At 37.9% G+C, this 18788-nt stretch overlaps 1 protein-coding gene across 1 annotated transcript in view; it reads left to right on the top strand.

The window, feature by feature from the left end:
* Positions 1-2024: 2024 nt before the first annotated feature.
* Positions 2025-18788, top strand: part of syne1b (spectrin repeat containing, nuclear envelope 1b) — a 100828-nt gene continuing 84064 nt past the window's right edge. Inside the window, 9 exon segments of the mRNA XM_043263468.1 lie at positions 2025-2159; positions 9890-9951; positions 14501-14596; positions 14731-14814; positions 16318-16410; positions 16497-16675; positions 16856-17052; positions 17863-17972; positions 18209-18256. Coding sequence (XP_043119403.1) covers positions 2093-2159; positions 9890-9951; positions 14501-14596; positions 14731-14814; positions 16318-16410; positions 16497-16675; positions 16856-17052; positions 17863-17972; positions 18209-18256 — 936 coding nt within the window. The 5' untranslated portion in view covers positions 2025-2092.

The following is an 18788-nucleotide window of genomic DNA, read 5'->3' as shown; positions in this document are numbered from 1 at the left end:
ACAAGGCTGTTTCCTCTTGCATCATTTCCTTCGTTTCAATGGATACGATACAATAGCTTCTTCGCCCCATTATATTATAATGCACCAACTTACACTTTCGGCGCTTTACTTTTCTTCTTTTGCTGTAGATTTGTTTTGAGATCGCTGAAGGCAAAAAAAACACTAAAACCGACAATAAAAACACTAAAACAATGCATTTGTCAGGTTTTGATTTGACACAGTTCCCAAAAGAAAAGGAAAACGCCCAGGTGATAAGTTCTCAGCTGTCAGAGAGGATTTCCTTTCCGTCCTAGTATCTGTACCTTTGTTCTGGCGTATCACTGTATGTTTCACGAACAGACAACCAACTATTATTCTTGCAATACCCATTTCAAGTCAAGTGGCTTTTTATTGTCGTTTCAACTGCATAAAGTGTCTCAGATGCATGCCTTCTCAGAAGAAACTTGTGTGAAGAGGAAGTGTGTTTTCTGAAACCAACAGAATTCCCAGTAAACCTCCTGGTGAACCGATTCTGGCTGAAATTTTTGAGTGAAGGATAATTTTGTCCTAAAACAATAGGAGGACGTCCATGTTATAAATGCATTGCAAAAAAACAGCAATGGCCAGCAGATGTCGTTATTGAGCCATGCATCGTGTGATTTAGATAGTCAAGTCTACCTATCGTTCTATCTATCGTTCTGTAATTCTATTATCGTTCTATAGACCGCGTTCTGTTTCTTCTCTTTGTGAACACAAGAACGCTTTCCGTGTAAACGCCGCCTCGGTGTTCTCCGCATCACCGATAGATGGCGGTAAAGATCGCGCGCAGCCTTGCGACATTGTTTAAAGGTTTCCATAGCAACCCGTCTAACAAAACCTCACCGTCATCACACGAGACGCGAGAGCCCAGCGGGAAAGGAAGCGTCATCTGCTCACGGTAACGCACGCACTACAAACTTTGCAAAACTGAAAGAATATGCATTACGACCAATCATGGCTGATTTTGTTTCATTGGAAATTTGCGCGGTGGATTTCCTGCGCAATCTGCTTTTGATACGTATATTGTTGCGGAGTTTCTGCCGTCTTCACTTAGTTACGTGCATAACATTGGCTGATTAATATACATCTATATATAATATACATCAATAAATCGTGCATTTAATGTGCAATGTGCAAAATAAGATAAAACGTTATCCTTGGTGTGCAAGCAATTCTTTAATTATTAATCAGCTCCTCTAACTAAACTTTTTTAAGTAATACTAATCAGTCAGTGAGAACACAGATGATGATGATGATGATTATTATTATAATTAGACTGAAAAATAAATGATAGCAAATAATAGTGAAGTAAAATGTGCCAACAAACATGACTACAGTGTGCATAAAGTTCATAGAGGCACAATCGAGGTCAATGAACTGTAAAAAATAAATGGATAAAATGTGCACTTTTCTGTCTGAGGCGCTGAACCTTAAAAATGACTTCTGTTTGTGCTTCAGTATCATTCATCGACAAATTTTGCATGCTTAAAGTTCACGTAAAAACATTTATCATCATTCATTCACCCTCGTGGCTGTATGACTTTATTTCTTCTCTGGCAGTGTTGTAATTGTTAACTAAAAAGCTGAAATAAACTTATAATAATATTAAAAGAAAAACTTGAAAATGAGAAATGTTAATGTGAAGGTGCTACAAATGTTTTTTCATGATTAATGACTAAATCAAGCTTAAGTTAAACCTGTTAGTTTATATTTTACCTCATCTAATGATTTTTTACAATGCGATTTTGTTCTGACCCCAGTGCTGTTACTTTTCCTTGTCGTTTCACTGACTGTAGATAGAAGAGGACTTCTGATTGGTCGACTGCTTGGGCGAGCGCCTATATGAAACCTGCTTTTCTATTGGGCCACACCGAGTTCCTGGAGTTCCTGCATCAGAGTGAGCGAGTGAGAGAGAGAGAGAGAGAGAGAGAGAGAGGCAGCAAGAGGAAGAGAGAGTTGTAGGAGGGGCAGATGGGGATGCCCCCTTAAGAAAGTAGTGCAGCGTCTGCTGTCTACGGAGCCGACTGCATGAGTGATCCGGTGTCAGAGGAGCACAGGACTGTAGAGAGGGACCATGGCTTCCCTCAGCCCTTTCGGACGGTCCAGCAAGGACATTATGAATGTGATGCAGAGGCTGCAAGGTAGGTGATGCTATATTTCTCTTCTCTACCTCCCACAACCGTCCTCTGGCACTATGAGTCAGGAGGAATTTTGCTGATTCAGTGCCTTCACACCAAGAGTTTGCCAGATGCCTCTTGTTGCACGAATGCAGCATATTTGACGGCACAGGAACTTAGCCACTTGAGAAATCAATATTGATGCTTTACATAATGGTTATGCGTGTCTGTCCATTCATCTTTAAAACCGATGCCGACATCATACGCGGCTCATGTTACTCTCGTGGCAGTGCATCAAACGGAGAAGCGTCCAGAGGGAATCGTGTACTTTCGTTATAATGGCTTAGGGACGCCTCGGTTTATCAGCTGATGGTTCACACTGACATGTTGTGTGCTGCAGTGCTTGAGGACAAGTCGTTTTTTTTTCTCCTTTAAACAGGGATAGAGGATCTGTTTGTGTGGTGATGAGTTCTGCAAATTTTTGGACCTAATTTCGTCCGCACTGTGTGGAAATAAATAGGCAATTTGGTTAAAATAGCACAGAAGCCGTGTAATCTAACTACAAAGAGCTGTATTGTTAAATTCTTAGCAATGTGTTTTTTGATGAAAGAATCTTTGGGGATTTAAGTTTAAAATAGTTATTAGATCTGTGTTTAAAACAGTTGAGCCTGTGAAGGTCATTGTTGTTCCTGACAATGGCCCTTTTCTAACACTTGTGTTGCAACGGAGGAAATAGTTTCATTTGACCTTTCTTACTTGGACGATATTTATGTTCTTTATGATAAGGTTAAGTTTACCGGAGCACCGATGGCGGATGTGTTGAGACGTATTGCTCCTGCTTTGATGCCCACCGGTTTTATGGGTAATGATTTCAAGGTGGAGGGATGAGTCATTTTTGGAGAATGGAAAATATAAAACCACCCAAAAGAAAAACACAGTAGCGATGATAGCCCTTCTGGGAGTGAGTGATGCTGTTGTGATGCAGGGATCGTGTTGATAGGAAAATGTTTCCATTATCCACCTGTTTTGCTGGGAAGCTCCATCGCCAAATTCATATTTCTTCTGTCGTAATGGTGTTATTGTAAACTAAATCTTGAACTAAAAAAAGCTTAAATATAAATGTCAGGTGAAAAATGTGAATGCAACAAAATATTAATTATATATATATATATATATATATATATATATATATATATATATATATATATATATATATATATATATATATTTATTTATTTATTTATATTGTTTTTGGTCCATACAATTAAAGTCATAAGGCTCCAGTATTCTTTAAAATGTGTCTTTAACATAAAAAAAAAATCTTGAATGTCATAAAAGTAAGTAAAATGTTAATTCATTAATTAATAGTCAAAATAAACATATTAACATTGCTCTTACTTTAAAGTGTAAAAATGTACATTGTAATAAACATTGTAATAGCGATATGCTCAATGCCCATATTGTTTAGCATTGGACAGGGACTCTGTAGTGGATTTTTGTGTATAGGAACAGGTAGAACCTGACACCTCTTTGGAAGATGTCCTGTCCTTGGATGATGGAGCAGATCGATGTTTGGACTCCCTGGCTTTGTCTGTCCATTCTTATTGACTGATGGCTGTAACTCAGTGTTGGCAGTGGATGGGGAAAGTCTATAAAAACTGGTCACAAATTAGCTGTATTTAGTCCTGTCATCTCATTCATGGCCTTCTGCATAGATTAAAAAAATGGTTTGATGGCAACCCGTTGGTCGAGCACAGTGAGACCTTTGAGAGTGACTAAGTGAAGGCAGATGTTTCTCTGTAGGCTTTCGTGGAAGAGTAATAACAGCATCAGGCTGGTACAATTTTCTGCTCGATAATTGATTTATGAATGATTTCAACCGCTCAACAAAAAGAGCAGGAATGTATGGAAAGAGCAATAATGAAAGCAACTTAATAACCAGGTTAAGTCTGGGTAACACAATAATACACATCAGCAAGCAGACTAATTCCGACATGTGATTAATTCAACAAAAATATCATTTTTATGCAATCCAGTTCATTTCAAATAAGTTTGAAACTCATTTTGCTTTCATAATACAATCTTTTGAGAGAAAGCATGTCATGGGACTTGATTTTAATAATCAAATAGATTGGATTGGAGGGTGAAGCATATTTTTATATGGCAGGAGAGGAATTAAAAAAACAATATTTTGTCTTTAGAACAACACGCCTTGAGATGCGATGCACAATAAGACCAGGAAGGTGTTTTAAGACACCACGTTGTCGACTTAAATGTCAGGTTGACATTAAGATTTTATCTGTTTCGTTTTCACAGTAACCTACAAAAACTCACAATCCTCTTCTTAAAAAGCTCATAAAACACTCTTGATGAATAGTTAAAAATAATAAGTGATGGAAGAATGCGGCTCATGCAATTATTCAAAGCCTCTAATGCATTTTCTGTGTAACCTGTAGAAGATATAGAACTATTTCCTTCCAGAGAATTCATGTTTGTTTCTGATCACCATGGCAATGCCCACACGCTCATATAGCCTTCAAGACGAAACAAGAAACATAAATGAAGCTAAAGAGAGGAACTTAGTATTCAAACATATCAGGAAGGAAGTTGCATATGCGTGATAACTCGCACTTCTGTTTTTGCCGCCAAAATTTTAAGTCAGTCATGCATTAATGTAGAAGATGCCGGTTTAATTAGGTGAAATATGTACTCAACTAACACTTCCAACGTATACAACACACTTGGCAATTAACATAGCAACACCCTAGTAAATTGCCGGTACATTTTGCACCGCCGTGCATTACTCACCTTTAATGTAAAGCTTGTACAGTCCAATTTGGCATTTGATGGCACACAGTGATTGCACATGAGATGAATTGAGTATAAGTGTGTTCATGCATGCGGTCAGATGTATTTTGCACATCAGAAGAGGTGTGTGCTAGTTAACTTTGACATCAGCTGCGTATAAGGCGATGTGTGGTTGATGCGACAGAAGGTCTGTGGTGACTGTTTTCAGAGTAACTTCTTTTGGTTTCCCTCTCTGTGGTGGGGACTGGCGCATGCCTGTTTCGAGCGTGTGGTAAAACCGTTTTGCCATCTTCCTTTCATTGGCACGAATGATTTTTATGCAGCAGCCATTTCCTTTAGACACACACCAGATGAAATCTCTCAAGACGAAGGAGGATCTTGTTGGTTTACTGAGAAAAGTTTGCATGAGAAGGTTGTTGTCTTGATTAGACGATAAAACTTGCTGTTTCGATATATTGTTAAAACGACGACAGAGGTATTCACGTTAACCGATCAAACCTGATTCTGATTTAATGCCTTCTCATTATCATTAAAGCCATTTAATGTGCTCACAAAATGTTTTAGTAGGACACTAGATGGCACTTTTTTTTTTTAATTAAATATCTTAAATGCATCTTTTTTGGGCCTAATGCGCAAAACCGGCGTTTGCGCTTCTCCCTTGAAACTGCACCAGCGATGTGTAGAGTATTAAAGGCTGCGCTCCATTCAACAGATGACAGCAACATCTGACCTGGTGCCTATGATATCATCTGTCTCGGGTTTGTGTTGAACGCACTCATTTAAATTTCAGATGCTCCACTCACTTGTTTCTCTAATTTCTGTCTGTAGACTGAAAGTGACTGTGAGTGCAATTGGGCAGTGCTTCAATTATAGTGGGAACAATACAGCACTGAAATTGACTGTAGATGATAAACACTAATGATCAGCTATTGATTATGGATGGAGAACTGTGGGACTTAAACTCAAAGCCTACATTATTCTGTGATAACATTTCAGGACTGGACAGCTCTATTTATGTATGTATGTATGTATCTATCTATCCATTCATCCATTCATATATATATATATATGCTAGATATAATAAATACAATACATTTTCTCACCTTATTCTAATCCACACAATATCAGGACTTTTTTTTTAATCTATTTTGATCCCTGAGCTAACCCTGTTAACTGATAGAAACAAATCATTAGATCAGCATGTGATGGGAGTACCGTTTTTTTTTCCGTGGATTACATTATCTTCTGTGACTAAAAACAGTTTGAGGTACATTCCTCGATCTTTAACACAAAAGGCTTTTTGAGATATAAATACCCGAGCTGCGCCACGGCGAGCGAGCGGGGAGAGAATGGATTTTTCTTCTAAGTGGATTTGCGAAAGAACGGTTATATTTTGTGTATGCACTTAAATGCACGAAAACATGAGATTGAATTAAGTAATTCGACGAAGCGCGTTTTACTAAACTGAACAGCGAAAAGCAGCGGATGCCTGGAGAATCAAGATTTAACACGACGGATGTCCATTTCTGGTCATAAGATGGTCTAATAATTGCACAATTAATTATGTATCAGGATGCAACTAAGCATGCATTGGGTTTGTGTGGAGCTCACAAATGATGGTCAGGAATAATAGAGTGATATAGTCACTGACTGCACCATAGCAGGTGGCAGATGCTTTGGACTGGCTGTGACATAAATGATTCAATACTTTTGGTGCAGTTGGTTCCCAGTTGCTTTATAGCCATTTGCAAATAAAGTTGTTATTTAGGATGGCTGAATTTGTGATATGAAGGACTTTTGCAATAGACGGATGCAAAATTAAAAAAGGAATATTCACAAAACATTTAACTGGATAAATTTTCACATTTAAAAAATTTAAAAATTTCCCCCCATCCTAGGTGTATCTTCATTTCTTCTTAAATTATTTTAATATGCTGATTTTCTGCTCAATAAATGGTTCTAATTATCACCGATGTTAAAAAAAGTTGCTGTACGATACATTACAATCCAAAGTTTTTAATACTAGCCTCAGCACAATATAACGATTCTTGCCACAATAAATGCACAAAATAGTGTTTGAATAGTAAATTGCACAAAGTAAGACCAGAAACATGTATTAAAATCTTTTTATCTTCATTGTAAAGACAAAAAAAATCACTTCATGCTTGCTTTGTTTCTTGCTGAGTACAGAGTAACTGTGTCGTATCAGAAGTCCTTTGTTCTATAGCATTCTGGACTGCAACGAATCTGATTATTTGTTAAGCCATTCCTGCATTAGGGTGTCTGCGGTGCTCGTAGTGGAGGCCCGGTGGAGTTCAAGCTGTGTAGCACAAGTGCTGACCCCCACCCACCCATATAAATCAGGATAACACCAGCTGCCCGGTGACATCACAGCCCCCCGCGTGCTGATTGGCCGATCATTGCCATAGCCAGTTAGTATGGCTGCAGCTGTGGGATGCTGCTAGAACTAGAACAGACCTGAACGGAGCATCCACACCAGCACGACTCCCCAGCTCCACCAACAACAGGAAGTCGCCTGGCTCATAAAAACTGCCCTCGATTAGCAGCCTATCCACAGCGGAGGAGAGAGGGAGAGAGAGAGAGAGGGAGAGAGACAACAAGAGGAGGGGGAGGTTTCATCCTCCAGCGCTCAGTCGCGCTGCGTTTTCACACGGAAAGCTCCTCCGCCTGCTCTGCTTCCCGGAGGAAATAAAGGATAGCTGATCTGGTTTTCCTCCCTGGATGACACTTGCGCACTTTCACACATGAAGGACACAAAGAAACGAATGCAGGGCTCACAATGGCTCACTTTAAGGATGTAGCCGTGAAAAAGACCACGTCTTTAAATCTGGTGACTGGATTCTTTCAGTATCTCCGCGGTAAGTGGGACATCCATGTCTCCTCTCATCCGACTGAAGTGTGGGAACCTATAGCTCAGATTTACATGTAGTCTGTGCTCCACTGAATGTAGGTGAAACAGATGCATGATCCAGATATGCAGTGACACGTCTCTGGGTCATATGGCTCACTAGACATTATTGGCCAGCTGAGGTCTTCCTCGTCTTCCTCCTCGGGAGAGGTAATCACCGTGTTGGCGCGGGTCACGGCTGCACACGAGTGCTGATGCAAATCTCTTTACAGCTGCGCATGTTGGATTATGACGGCTGTGGTGTGCTTAAGGCTGCACCGGCATGCCATGTGTGCTACAGTACATGGATGCTTCCTAAACATGCCCCGTGCATTGCATTAGTACACGCATGCAAAGATAGGATGTTGTCTGTTGTGAAAATCGCTGGTCTGTCTCAGCCCATCATGCATAAATAAGTCTGGCGGGTGTTTGTTGGTGACCTGAATGACCTTATCTATGTCTAAAAATGCTCTGGAGATTTGTATATTGTGTCACAAACTTCCATTACTGCCATTTGTGAAGTCAAGCATCACTAGTGCTATTGCTCATACTTAAAATTGATGATTTAAACAGTACTGAATAGTTATATCATTAAACAATTGCATCTTGCAAGCGATTGAAAAACATCACTGGAACATTAATACCATAGGAACCACTCTTTAGAACTGTGTAGCAATGACCTGGCAACCACTTAGAACAACTTTGCAAACGCATAGCAACACCCTGGCAGCCATCCAGAACACTATAACGACATGGCAAATCCCTAGAAACCTCACAGAAACTCTAGCACCTTCATAGCAATGCCATGGCAACACCTTTATGCTGCATCTCAAAAGTCTGGAAACCTCCTGGCAACCACTTAGAATGCTTTTGCAACTGCATGGCAATGCCAAACACATTTGCAGCGATATTGCACTGCCCTTGCAACCACACAGAATATTATAGCAACATCCTAGCAACCATTCAGAAAATCTTTAGGGCTGCAAAGAAACTTCCCGACTACCATGTAGAGAACCGTTGGAGCTGCGTAGGAACAGCCTGGCATCCACTCACAATACCTTTGCAATGCCAACAACACAGAGCATCCTAAAAACCGCGTAGCAACACCCTGGCAACCATAGAACATCCTAGCAACTCAATAGCAATGCCATAACTACTCAGAACATTTTTTATGGCTTCATAGCAAAGGCTTGGCAGTGGCAGCTGTACATAATTCCATTGCAACTGCTTAGCAACATCCTGGCAACCACCTACAACACACTAGTAACCATATGGGAACACCCTGGCAACGTGATAATACATTCCAGCATAGCAGTGCCATGACAACAATTTAGAATATTTTTATGTTATCATATAACACCCTAACAACCAACAGAACACTTTTGCAGACTATATGCAGTGCCATGGCAACAACATCCTGCATAGCAACACCCTGGCAACCACCCAGCACATCTACTGTAAGCAACCATTCAGAACATATTTACGGCTGCACAGCAAAACAAATCTTTATAAATCCACAGAAACAGTATAGCAACTGCTCAAAACATGCTAACTACAGCATAGAAACGCATATCCATAGTGACAGCCTGGCAACCGCTCAGAACTGCATAGCAACGCTTTAAAAACCACCCTGTGACTTTTCTCGCATTTGCACAAATAATGTCCTCAAGAGCTTGCGGATTGCACATACATGAAAATGATGAGCATATCTGTGTTTCAGTTTAAAACCTGCATTCATGTTGTTTATGCAGAGTATGTTTGTAATAATTGGAATATTGCCATTTCTGATATTTTCGCTCATGCCACGTGCGGACTCTCAGCTCTCCTGTGCTGGTGAATATCTCTTCTCTGGCTCTGTAGACTTACAGTAATGAAAATGTACACCATTCAGTAGAAATCCCCACAAATATAAGAAAATAGCCAGTTCAGTCATGACGACCGTGAGCAGAATGAAGACGACAGGAACGCGTAATATCTCACTGGATGTTGAAGAGTAAATCATATCTGCTCACTTATGTGCTTATTGTGTCTTTTGCAGATGAACAAGAGGCGGTGCAGAAAAGAACTTTCACAAAGTGGATTAACTCACACTTAGCCAAGGTAAGATGTTTTGCAGTTTTTTTTCATCTGAATGCCACAACATTTAGCCTGTAGTACTACTTACGCTGGATTACAGTACAACAACAAGAGTGACCCAATACACTTGTTTGTTATGGCATTATATAACACAATATCACGTATATATTGCGCTGAATTACTGCCCAAATGTTGCAGACATTTTTTTGCTATGAGTTTGTGTGACAACCTGTGTGACAATGATTTTTAGCAAATCTGTGAAGTTTTTCTCAGATTGACCACCGCAGCCTTTATTTTGAACGGCAGCCACACCATCTTTTAAACATTTGGCATCAGTAAGATTTTTGTTGTTGTTGTTAAAAAAAAATGAATACTTTAATTCAGTAAGGATGCATTAAAAAAGACCAAAGGTTCTTGAACTAAAGACTGAAGTGATGGCTAATAAAATTCAGCTTTGCCATCAAAGGAATAAATGACATTTTGAATTATTTTAAAATAGAAAACGGTTATTTAATATTTCGTAATATTACTGTTTTTATTGTACTTTTAATCAAATAAATGCTTTTTTTGTTTTAAATGCTAATTTTGAACGGTAGTGTGATCACATAAAACACAGCGAACTTTTTCGAGTTAAAATGATGCATATTCTACCTTACTTTAAACTAATTGACTAAATCTAAACTAAATGTTTTTAATGTAATGACTTTTTTTAACTGTGGCTTAAGTGGTTTTTCCATTTTATGTCATGATGGACAATCACTAACTGAGTGTATAATGCTAGACAGTCGATGTTACTCTGAGGAAATACACCAGGATCTTAAGCAGTGATGACTGTGTTACCGTCCTCTTGTCTTCTCGACCCTTCATCCGTGAACAGTGAATGGTCCATGTGATTTGCTTTGTAGCCTAATGTCATAATGACTCTAAAGGGCAAATGTCTGTGTAACCGAGTAAAGCTGAGATGATTAAAGGCTGATCGTTGCGCGGGACGGTAAACAGTGAGCAAGGGGGTGTAATGCTATAATACTCTAATAAAAAACCATGAAGGGTGCTGTTTGTGCCGGGTGCTTTGAGAATGAATGCTGTGGTGTGATGGCGTCCCACTGCCGTGGCCAAGATGAGTGGGAGATCTTGAGCATTACCAAAAAAACTGAAAATGTGCTCCGAATTTATGAAATGAATGTGTGGCAGAAAAAGCAGAGACGCAGTTATAGCAACAAGTTTTTTTTTTTTCCAATTACAGAATTACGCCATAAGTGGAAATTAACATAAAATATCGTAATTATGATGCAAAACATTGACATTATGAGATGACTATGGCAAAAAAGCTGTTTTTATTTCATAATTTTGAAAATAAGTCATAATATGAAAATAATTTTTATACTGTATATTTTGGCATGCACCTATGACTACCGAAAGGTTGACGATCAACATTTTACAGTTTACAGACGTTTCCTGACTTTTTTGGTTTAATTAGAAATCTCCACAAATACTGACTTTTTATCTCATAATGTCAACTTTTTCATGTTACAATTATGACTTAATATCTCATAATTTAGACTTTTTTTGTCTGAATTTTGACCAACGTCGTAATTATGAAACAAGTCGTATAAAAATACTTTTATGTATTAGAAGAACATAATTATGTCTTCAGCTGAATGTTTTAGAATTTATAAATGATCTCATTAACGTTAACTTTTTGTCTCATAGTATTGACTTTTTATGTCAAAGTTACGTCATAATTTAGACTTATCTCACAATAATTATGATTTAACCAAAATGTTTTTTTTTTTAAATGTGGCTTTCATATATTTTATATATATATTTATGAATATGTCTGTGTGTGTGTGCGTGTGTATGTACAATATAATTATGACACAGGTGCTTTAACTGGGCTGAGACTATCTGTCGGATAACGTTAAGTTGGCTGTTTTTGGGATATATCCCTCGTACGCGGCTAGCGTTACGTGGAAATGCAGATCGAGTCTGTGTTCATGCAGACAAGGGTGATTCTGGGAAGTTTTGGACACTGTAGGTATGTGCAGATGGCCTTCGAGAGGGGCTGGAACAATTCACAGTGGGAAGAAACATGTTTCCCTCCTGAGGTCTTTGAAGTGCGTGCCCGCTGATTTCAGATGCTGTGATTAAGAGTCGGCAACAGAATATTCAAGATGCAATCAGTCAGGACCTGGTTAGCATGCTATGGGTGCGCTTCAGATTTCGAAAAAGCGATTAATTTGAAAAAAGTAGTTAACCTCCGTTGGTCATCTGCATTTGCATCCCTTTTTACTGACATAATGTGACTAATTTCTCGATAAAAAATAACAAATTTTCACTAATCAATTGTTTATTAGGCCAAATAAGACTAACGGTACAATCATCCTCTACACTGTAAAAATGTTTGAATTTGTAAATAAAACTTTTAGTTGGATCGTTAGAGTACATTTTATTAAAAAAATGCTATTTGAGGAAAATGCTTCAAATTACAATCTCTTCACAATTCTTTGCATTTGTCTGTAAAATTGATTAGGATTATTATTTTTTATTTACTGACCAACTTTACACAGAATCAAAAGAAAATAAAGTCAACATTGTCCTTTAAAATAAATAAATAAATAATGATGCCAATAAGAAAAGTAATTATTTCTGGAAATGTATTTTTTTAATAAAGAATACTACTTATTTTGTCAACCTGAATCTGAAAATGTCCATAAGGGTAGTTTATGCATCAATGTGTTCTATGGTGTGACAGAACCCATTGAAACCCATTGAGGATAAATCTCTCATGATATTTGTAATTGTAATGAAGATACGTGTTATTTTTATCATGTTATTCGTGTTTTGTATTTTTTTGCTGTGTCACATCAAAAGACACAGTCCAATTTTTATTAGTTTTTTTTTTTAAACTGTAATAAAAATGACTAAAAAGGTAAGTGTAGCCTTTTTTTATTTATTTTTTACAAAAAGTGTGCATTTACAAATGCAGCGAAAAGATGAATCAGTTTTTGGTGCGGGCCTCTTTAAAGACATAGAAAGAAGAGACAGAGAAGGTAAGAAGATGCTTTCATAGCGCGTAGTAAACGATTTACATAGTAAATTCAAGTCACGCGGTTTGTATAATGACCCACATGCTGAAGTGAGGCTGTTGTGAGCGTTGTTGCTCCTCCCACTCGCCTCATTATGCGTGATTAGTTGCTTTGGTGACGGGGCACTTTGCAGCACACAAAGAGAGGATAATCTGACACAAATAGTGGGTTTAAGTATTCCAGTCAGCACAGATTGCACTGAGGGGCCTATTGTTCCACACAATCTGCTGCACAAAGTTTGGAGAATCCGAGTGAAGTGTGCGTGAAGCAGCGAAGCAGCGTCCGCACAGAAAGCACACGCTCAGTGCATACTAACTGAGCTGCAGAATATGCTTTGTAATGCTTTATGAGCCTGCTGTATTTCCAGATTCCCTTGCTGGCTGTCTGGCATTTTTTTCTGTTGAGTGCTTTCGCATTCGTTCCGTAGATCTAGACTTACATGTCCTGCTTCCTTTATTTTTTAGCTTTATCGATAGTCAGCATGAACAAAGCCGGTGTGTTTGTGCTTCATATATAAAGCTCTTGCGCGATGGAAAGTTCTGTCTATTTTGGTTTAACCTCTGACACATCTGTTATCTTTTTCTATTGTGCCCATTTCCTGTAAAAAAAATGTTTTTTGCACTTTTTTGGTGTTTGTACGAGAGCAACTGAGCTGAAATTTTCAAAATAAACTCAGACCTGCATCATGTACTGCATAATTACAGTTGCTTTACAGTGACGCAAGATTGTAGTAGATTATAGTTTGGGGTCAGTTTTTTTTATGATTCTTATGCTCAGCAAGATTGCAGTTATTTAATTTTTTTCATGTGAATATATTTTACCCCAGTGATGTAAAGCCGAATTACGAGCATCAGACTCTGAGTCTCTTTTATGTTGTTCCCTGTGTGTATTTCACTGCTTCGCCACGGGAAATAAATTTGCGTTTGCAGTTTATTTACGTTAGAGTTTCATCTGCCGGCGCAGATTGTAGTTTCAGTCTCTCTGTGATCACGAGTTTGAATGCTGCGTGGCACGTCGAGCCGAAGTGTGACGCGAGACTGAGAAATTAAGCGAGGAGAGATAATAATGAAATTTCGAAGAGATAAAGACCCTTCGTAAAGTGACACTACAATGAAATGTCTGCTGAAATATTTCTATATGAATCTAAGACTCTTCAGCTGAGCTGAGCTGCAATCCAGCTCAGTACGTCTATCGATTATTTATTAAATTGCATCATTTTTTATTTCTCCTAATACATTTTTAGACAAACAGAACTTGTTGTACTTCATGTATCCCAAACTATGAAGCTTAAATTCCTCTGGGAATGAAGGAGAGAAATTTCTGATGACCTAAAAGCATTTATATAAAGTAGAAAAAGAAAGTAAAATGAGAATAATAAAGCAGAAGAGCACAAGAGCAGAAGCATCCAGCACATTTGTAATCAAAGCACCGTTAGGGTTCCTTAAGTTCACCGTTTATGTATTCCTCTTCTTTTTGTCCTCGTCCAGCACAAACCTCCTTTTGAAGTCAACGACCTCTTTGAGGACATCAAGGATGGGGTGAAACTGCTGGCTCTGTTAGAGGTGCTGTCTGGACAGAGATTAGTAAGTGTTTCTGTGATGCAACATCTGCAGATTATCTCTCTGTGAAACCTCTGCAGTGTGACAATATCTGTTTAGTGCCAAGAGTCCTTCCTTTCATTTCCACTCCTGATGAACCTCCTCGTATTTCCCTGCAGCCATGCGAACAGGGCCGCCAACTCAAAAGGATCCACTGGGTGTCTAACATCGGCACGGCTCTTAAGTTCCTGGAGGGAAGGAAGGTAGGCGACCCCGGTTATCTCATCTGTCTTAATTATATGGTGATATTTTGTGTAACGCTCTCAGCTGGGTCATTCTTGTTCTGCAGTACTTTTTAAAGTCAAGCTTTTAAAAGCTTTCTAGAAATTAATAAGCGGACTGTCAGAAACATGCCCCGGTCAAGATCACGCAAGGACAAGAATTGAACAGGATGGAAGTTTAAGCTAAAGTTAGTCATTGCTCAGTGAGAGCTTACGTGAACTTGAAAAATAAAAAAATGAGCTGTGATATTTTCCCATTTTTTGAAATATCAAACTGATTGGGTAACTTTATCAGTTACAATATATGTATGTATTTTAGAGCGATACAAGCAAACAGCACAAAATATGAGAGAATTCAGTAAATCCATGGCTTTCGTTTATCCACCAAACTTGATGCCACTTCAAACAAGATATTTTGGAAGAAAAACATATAAATAGATCGTCAATTACAATAATGTATTATTTTTATATTCAGTAGATATGAATAGAAGTAAAAGAAAAGAAAAACGAATGTAATTTCAAATATTTAAAAAAACTGTTTATACTTATCAGATGTGCATTTCTTTGATCGAAAATTATGTGAAATATTACTTATGCACTTTAGATATTTTAACATTTATATTGTAATTTTTCCGCGTCTTCAGTATCAAATGATCCTTCAGAAATCAGTCTAATATGCTGATTTGCTGCTCAAGAAACATTTCTCATTATCATATTGTCATGTTGTGCTGCTTAATATTTTTGTTGAAACCATGATACATGTTTTTTCAGGATTCTGTGGCGAATGGAAAGTTTAAAAAGAGACAATTTTTGTACCAGTGTTATAAACGTCTTTGATGTCACTTTTGATCAATGTAATGCATTCTTACTCAATGAAAGTATTAACACAGCACAGTAAGAATGATCCAGTCTTGCCTGTAGTCTTATGTCCCAGTCTGGTATCTGTCATCACACTTCATATCTAACTGTGTCCTCTCTCTTAACATGTCTTGTCTCAGTCTGTGTACCGAGGTTCTCCGGTCAGTACTCCTTAGTCACAGTTCTCACAAACACCTCCTCTTGTTACGCATATGTACATTTGATAATGCGTATCGTCCGCAGCGAGCAACTCCTTTATTTACTGATCTCTGCTACTGGCTGAAAGAGCTGCAATTATTTTTAAAGAGCTTGTTTTTTTTCTTCTCCTGTGATGTCCGTGACTGGCTGACCATGAGCAAACAGCTTTTTTCCTATTCACTCACATGTTCCTCATATACTCGTGCATTCCTGTTTGCTTATTCCCTAAGAAGCGAATAAGCCTGACACGAAATCAAAATGGACCCCGTTTACTTTCTTAATGCACGTTCTTGGTGTTATTCTGCACGATTTATCAGCAGATAGTGCTGGTTTAGACTGGCTTGTTTGCACTGACCTCAGATCTGTGGTTGATATGTGTATTCATTGTTGATTTAGCACGTTCTAACAGGAGAAATACTTATTTTGCAGATCAAACTAGTCAATATCAATGCCACTGACATTGCCGATGGACGCCCGTCCATTGTCTTGGGGCTGATATGGACCATTATCCTCTATTTCCAGGTAATGTTTGCCAATTATGATGGTAGGATCTGGAAGATTGCCATATGTCTGTGTGTATCTGGGTTTTAAGGGTCTAACTTTTGCAGATTGAGGAGTTGACCAGCAATCTTCCAGCCCTTCAGGCTTTATCCAGCAGTGCATCTTCGGTGGACAGCATGGCCAGCTCAGAGACGGGAAGTCCACCTATGAAACGCAAAGTGATGACAAAATTTCAGGGCAATGCCAAAAAAGCCCTGCTCAGATGGGTCCAAAACACAGCAACCAAGTAAATACTCTCTATAGAGCTCTATATATATATATATATATATATATATATATATATATATATATATATATATATATATACACACACACACATATATACATATATATACAAGAACTATGTGGAAAAACCGGCCTAATTTGTCTGTTAGGCTTCTAATGGCACATTATTTCTTTTCTCAAGACGTCTTGGGATTGAAGTTAAAGACTTTGGTCCTAGTTGGCGCAGCGGTGTGGCCTTCCATTCTGTTATTCATGCCATTCGGCCTGAACTTGTGGACATGGACATCGTGAAAAAAAGAAGTAACCGCGAAAACCTTGAAGAGGCCTTCAGCGTGGCAGAGAACGAACTGGGAATACCGCGTTTACTAGATCCTGAAGGTAATTTTACTCCAAAATCTTTCCAGTTGCTCACTAGCACCAAGGTATTACCATGGTTTTTGGACATGAAACTGCCATGTTTTGTAGACGTGACCTTGGATTATCATGTAGATATCATGGTATATGTTATATAGTACTATTATATGATTAACTAAAAATAATAAAAAACATTAACTCAAATAAAAATAACTAACAAACAAAAAAAACCTATACAGAGATAAAGAAAAAATATGACAAAGACATAAAACAAAATGACAGAAAATATCAAAACAGAAAATAAAAAATAACATTTAAATGAATGATATAGTAATAATAATAACAATAGTCTAATTTAGTATGTGGTATAGTAAAGTTGGTATAACCTTCTGATACAATGAATGTACTGCCAACACTAATGTTATTAAAGGCTAACGATGCAGATTCTGTCAATGATCTGTTGTGCTTTTGAAGAGCCACTCCTTTGTTTTGAGTTTGATGTGAATAGACACTGCTTAATTACTGGAGATCCACCATCATCAAGCCTCATTATAGACAGACAGTTTGTAGGTCATGCTGTTATTCAAGCATGACATCAGGCCAGATCAGACAGAGACTAGCATGACATCATGACGTGATCCGGCAGAAGCACTTTGAAGAGGCTATAAAAAGCCTCATTTGGCTCTTCAGGTCAGTGGATCGTCTAATATAACAGTCACTCGATGATGCACTGTAAAACTCAAACAGAAACTAAATGCACGCGTAGATGCATAAACGGCACAACGGTAACATCTCAAGGATTTCATCTAAACCTGTAACTTTGTCTTATTGCAGATGTGGATGTGGACAAGCCTGATGAGAAATCCATAATGACATACGTAGCTCAGTTCCTGAAGCACTATCCAGATCCCCACCAGTCTGAGACAGATGGACAGCAAGAGGAGGTACTCTTTAGTGTTTATGCTCGTGCACAAGCTAAAAATACACTAGCCGCTTGCTGTTGTTATTTAATGCAGTCACTGCTGTAGTGCTTCCTCATCATTCACTAACAATTACTGTAGTCCATCACAATGTGGAGCCCATTCAAGAATCATTTTACTCTAGAATCACGCCCATAATGCATTGCTGTGTGTGCTCACTCTGTCTCTCTGTCTGTATCACTGGCCATGCGCATTCGTAGCTGGTTCGTTCCATTCCTACATTCGCTCTCTCTATCCCAGCTCTGCAGGTAAGAGTCGATTATGTCTCATCTGCATGAGGTTCGTTTAGTGTGTGAGATATTCTCAAGAAACGGTGCCATATGTGCTGGAAAAGTAAAAAAAAACACATTATTACAACATTGTTATTGTAACATATGAAAAGTTTATTTGCAAAAACTGATTTTTAAATCTTCAAAATCAGTATTTTTAATCAAAATAACCCAACTGCAGTTTGTTTGAGATTAACTGGAATTCACAATGAAAAAACTAGATTTAAAAAAAATTGTTTTTGCAAATAATATCTTTAAATACTGTATATATATATATATATATATATATATATATATATATATATATATATATATATATATATATATATATAATAAAATATAATGGATAATTGATCATACAAATAGTAGTATTTATCAACATATCACACTGTATATTTAAAGATAATATTAATAAACCATGATACTTTTAAAACCTGTTTTGTTCAAAGCATGTTACAATTGAAATGATTAAGTTTTTTTTTATTTTTGCTTTTTAAAATTGATTTTTGTT

Source organism: Puntigrus tetrazona, chromosome 17 (genome assembly GCF_018831695.1).
Source record: "Puntigrus tetrazona isolate hp1 chromosome 17, ASM1883169v1, whole genome shotgun sequence".
NCBI lineage: Eukaryota > Metazoa > Chordata > Actinopteri > Cypriniformes > Cyprinidae > Puntigrus > Puntigrus tetrazona.
Note: the sequence above shows the minus strand (reverse complement) of the source record. Positions and strands in the feature narration are given on the sequence as shown.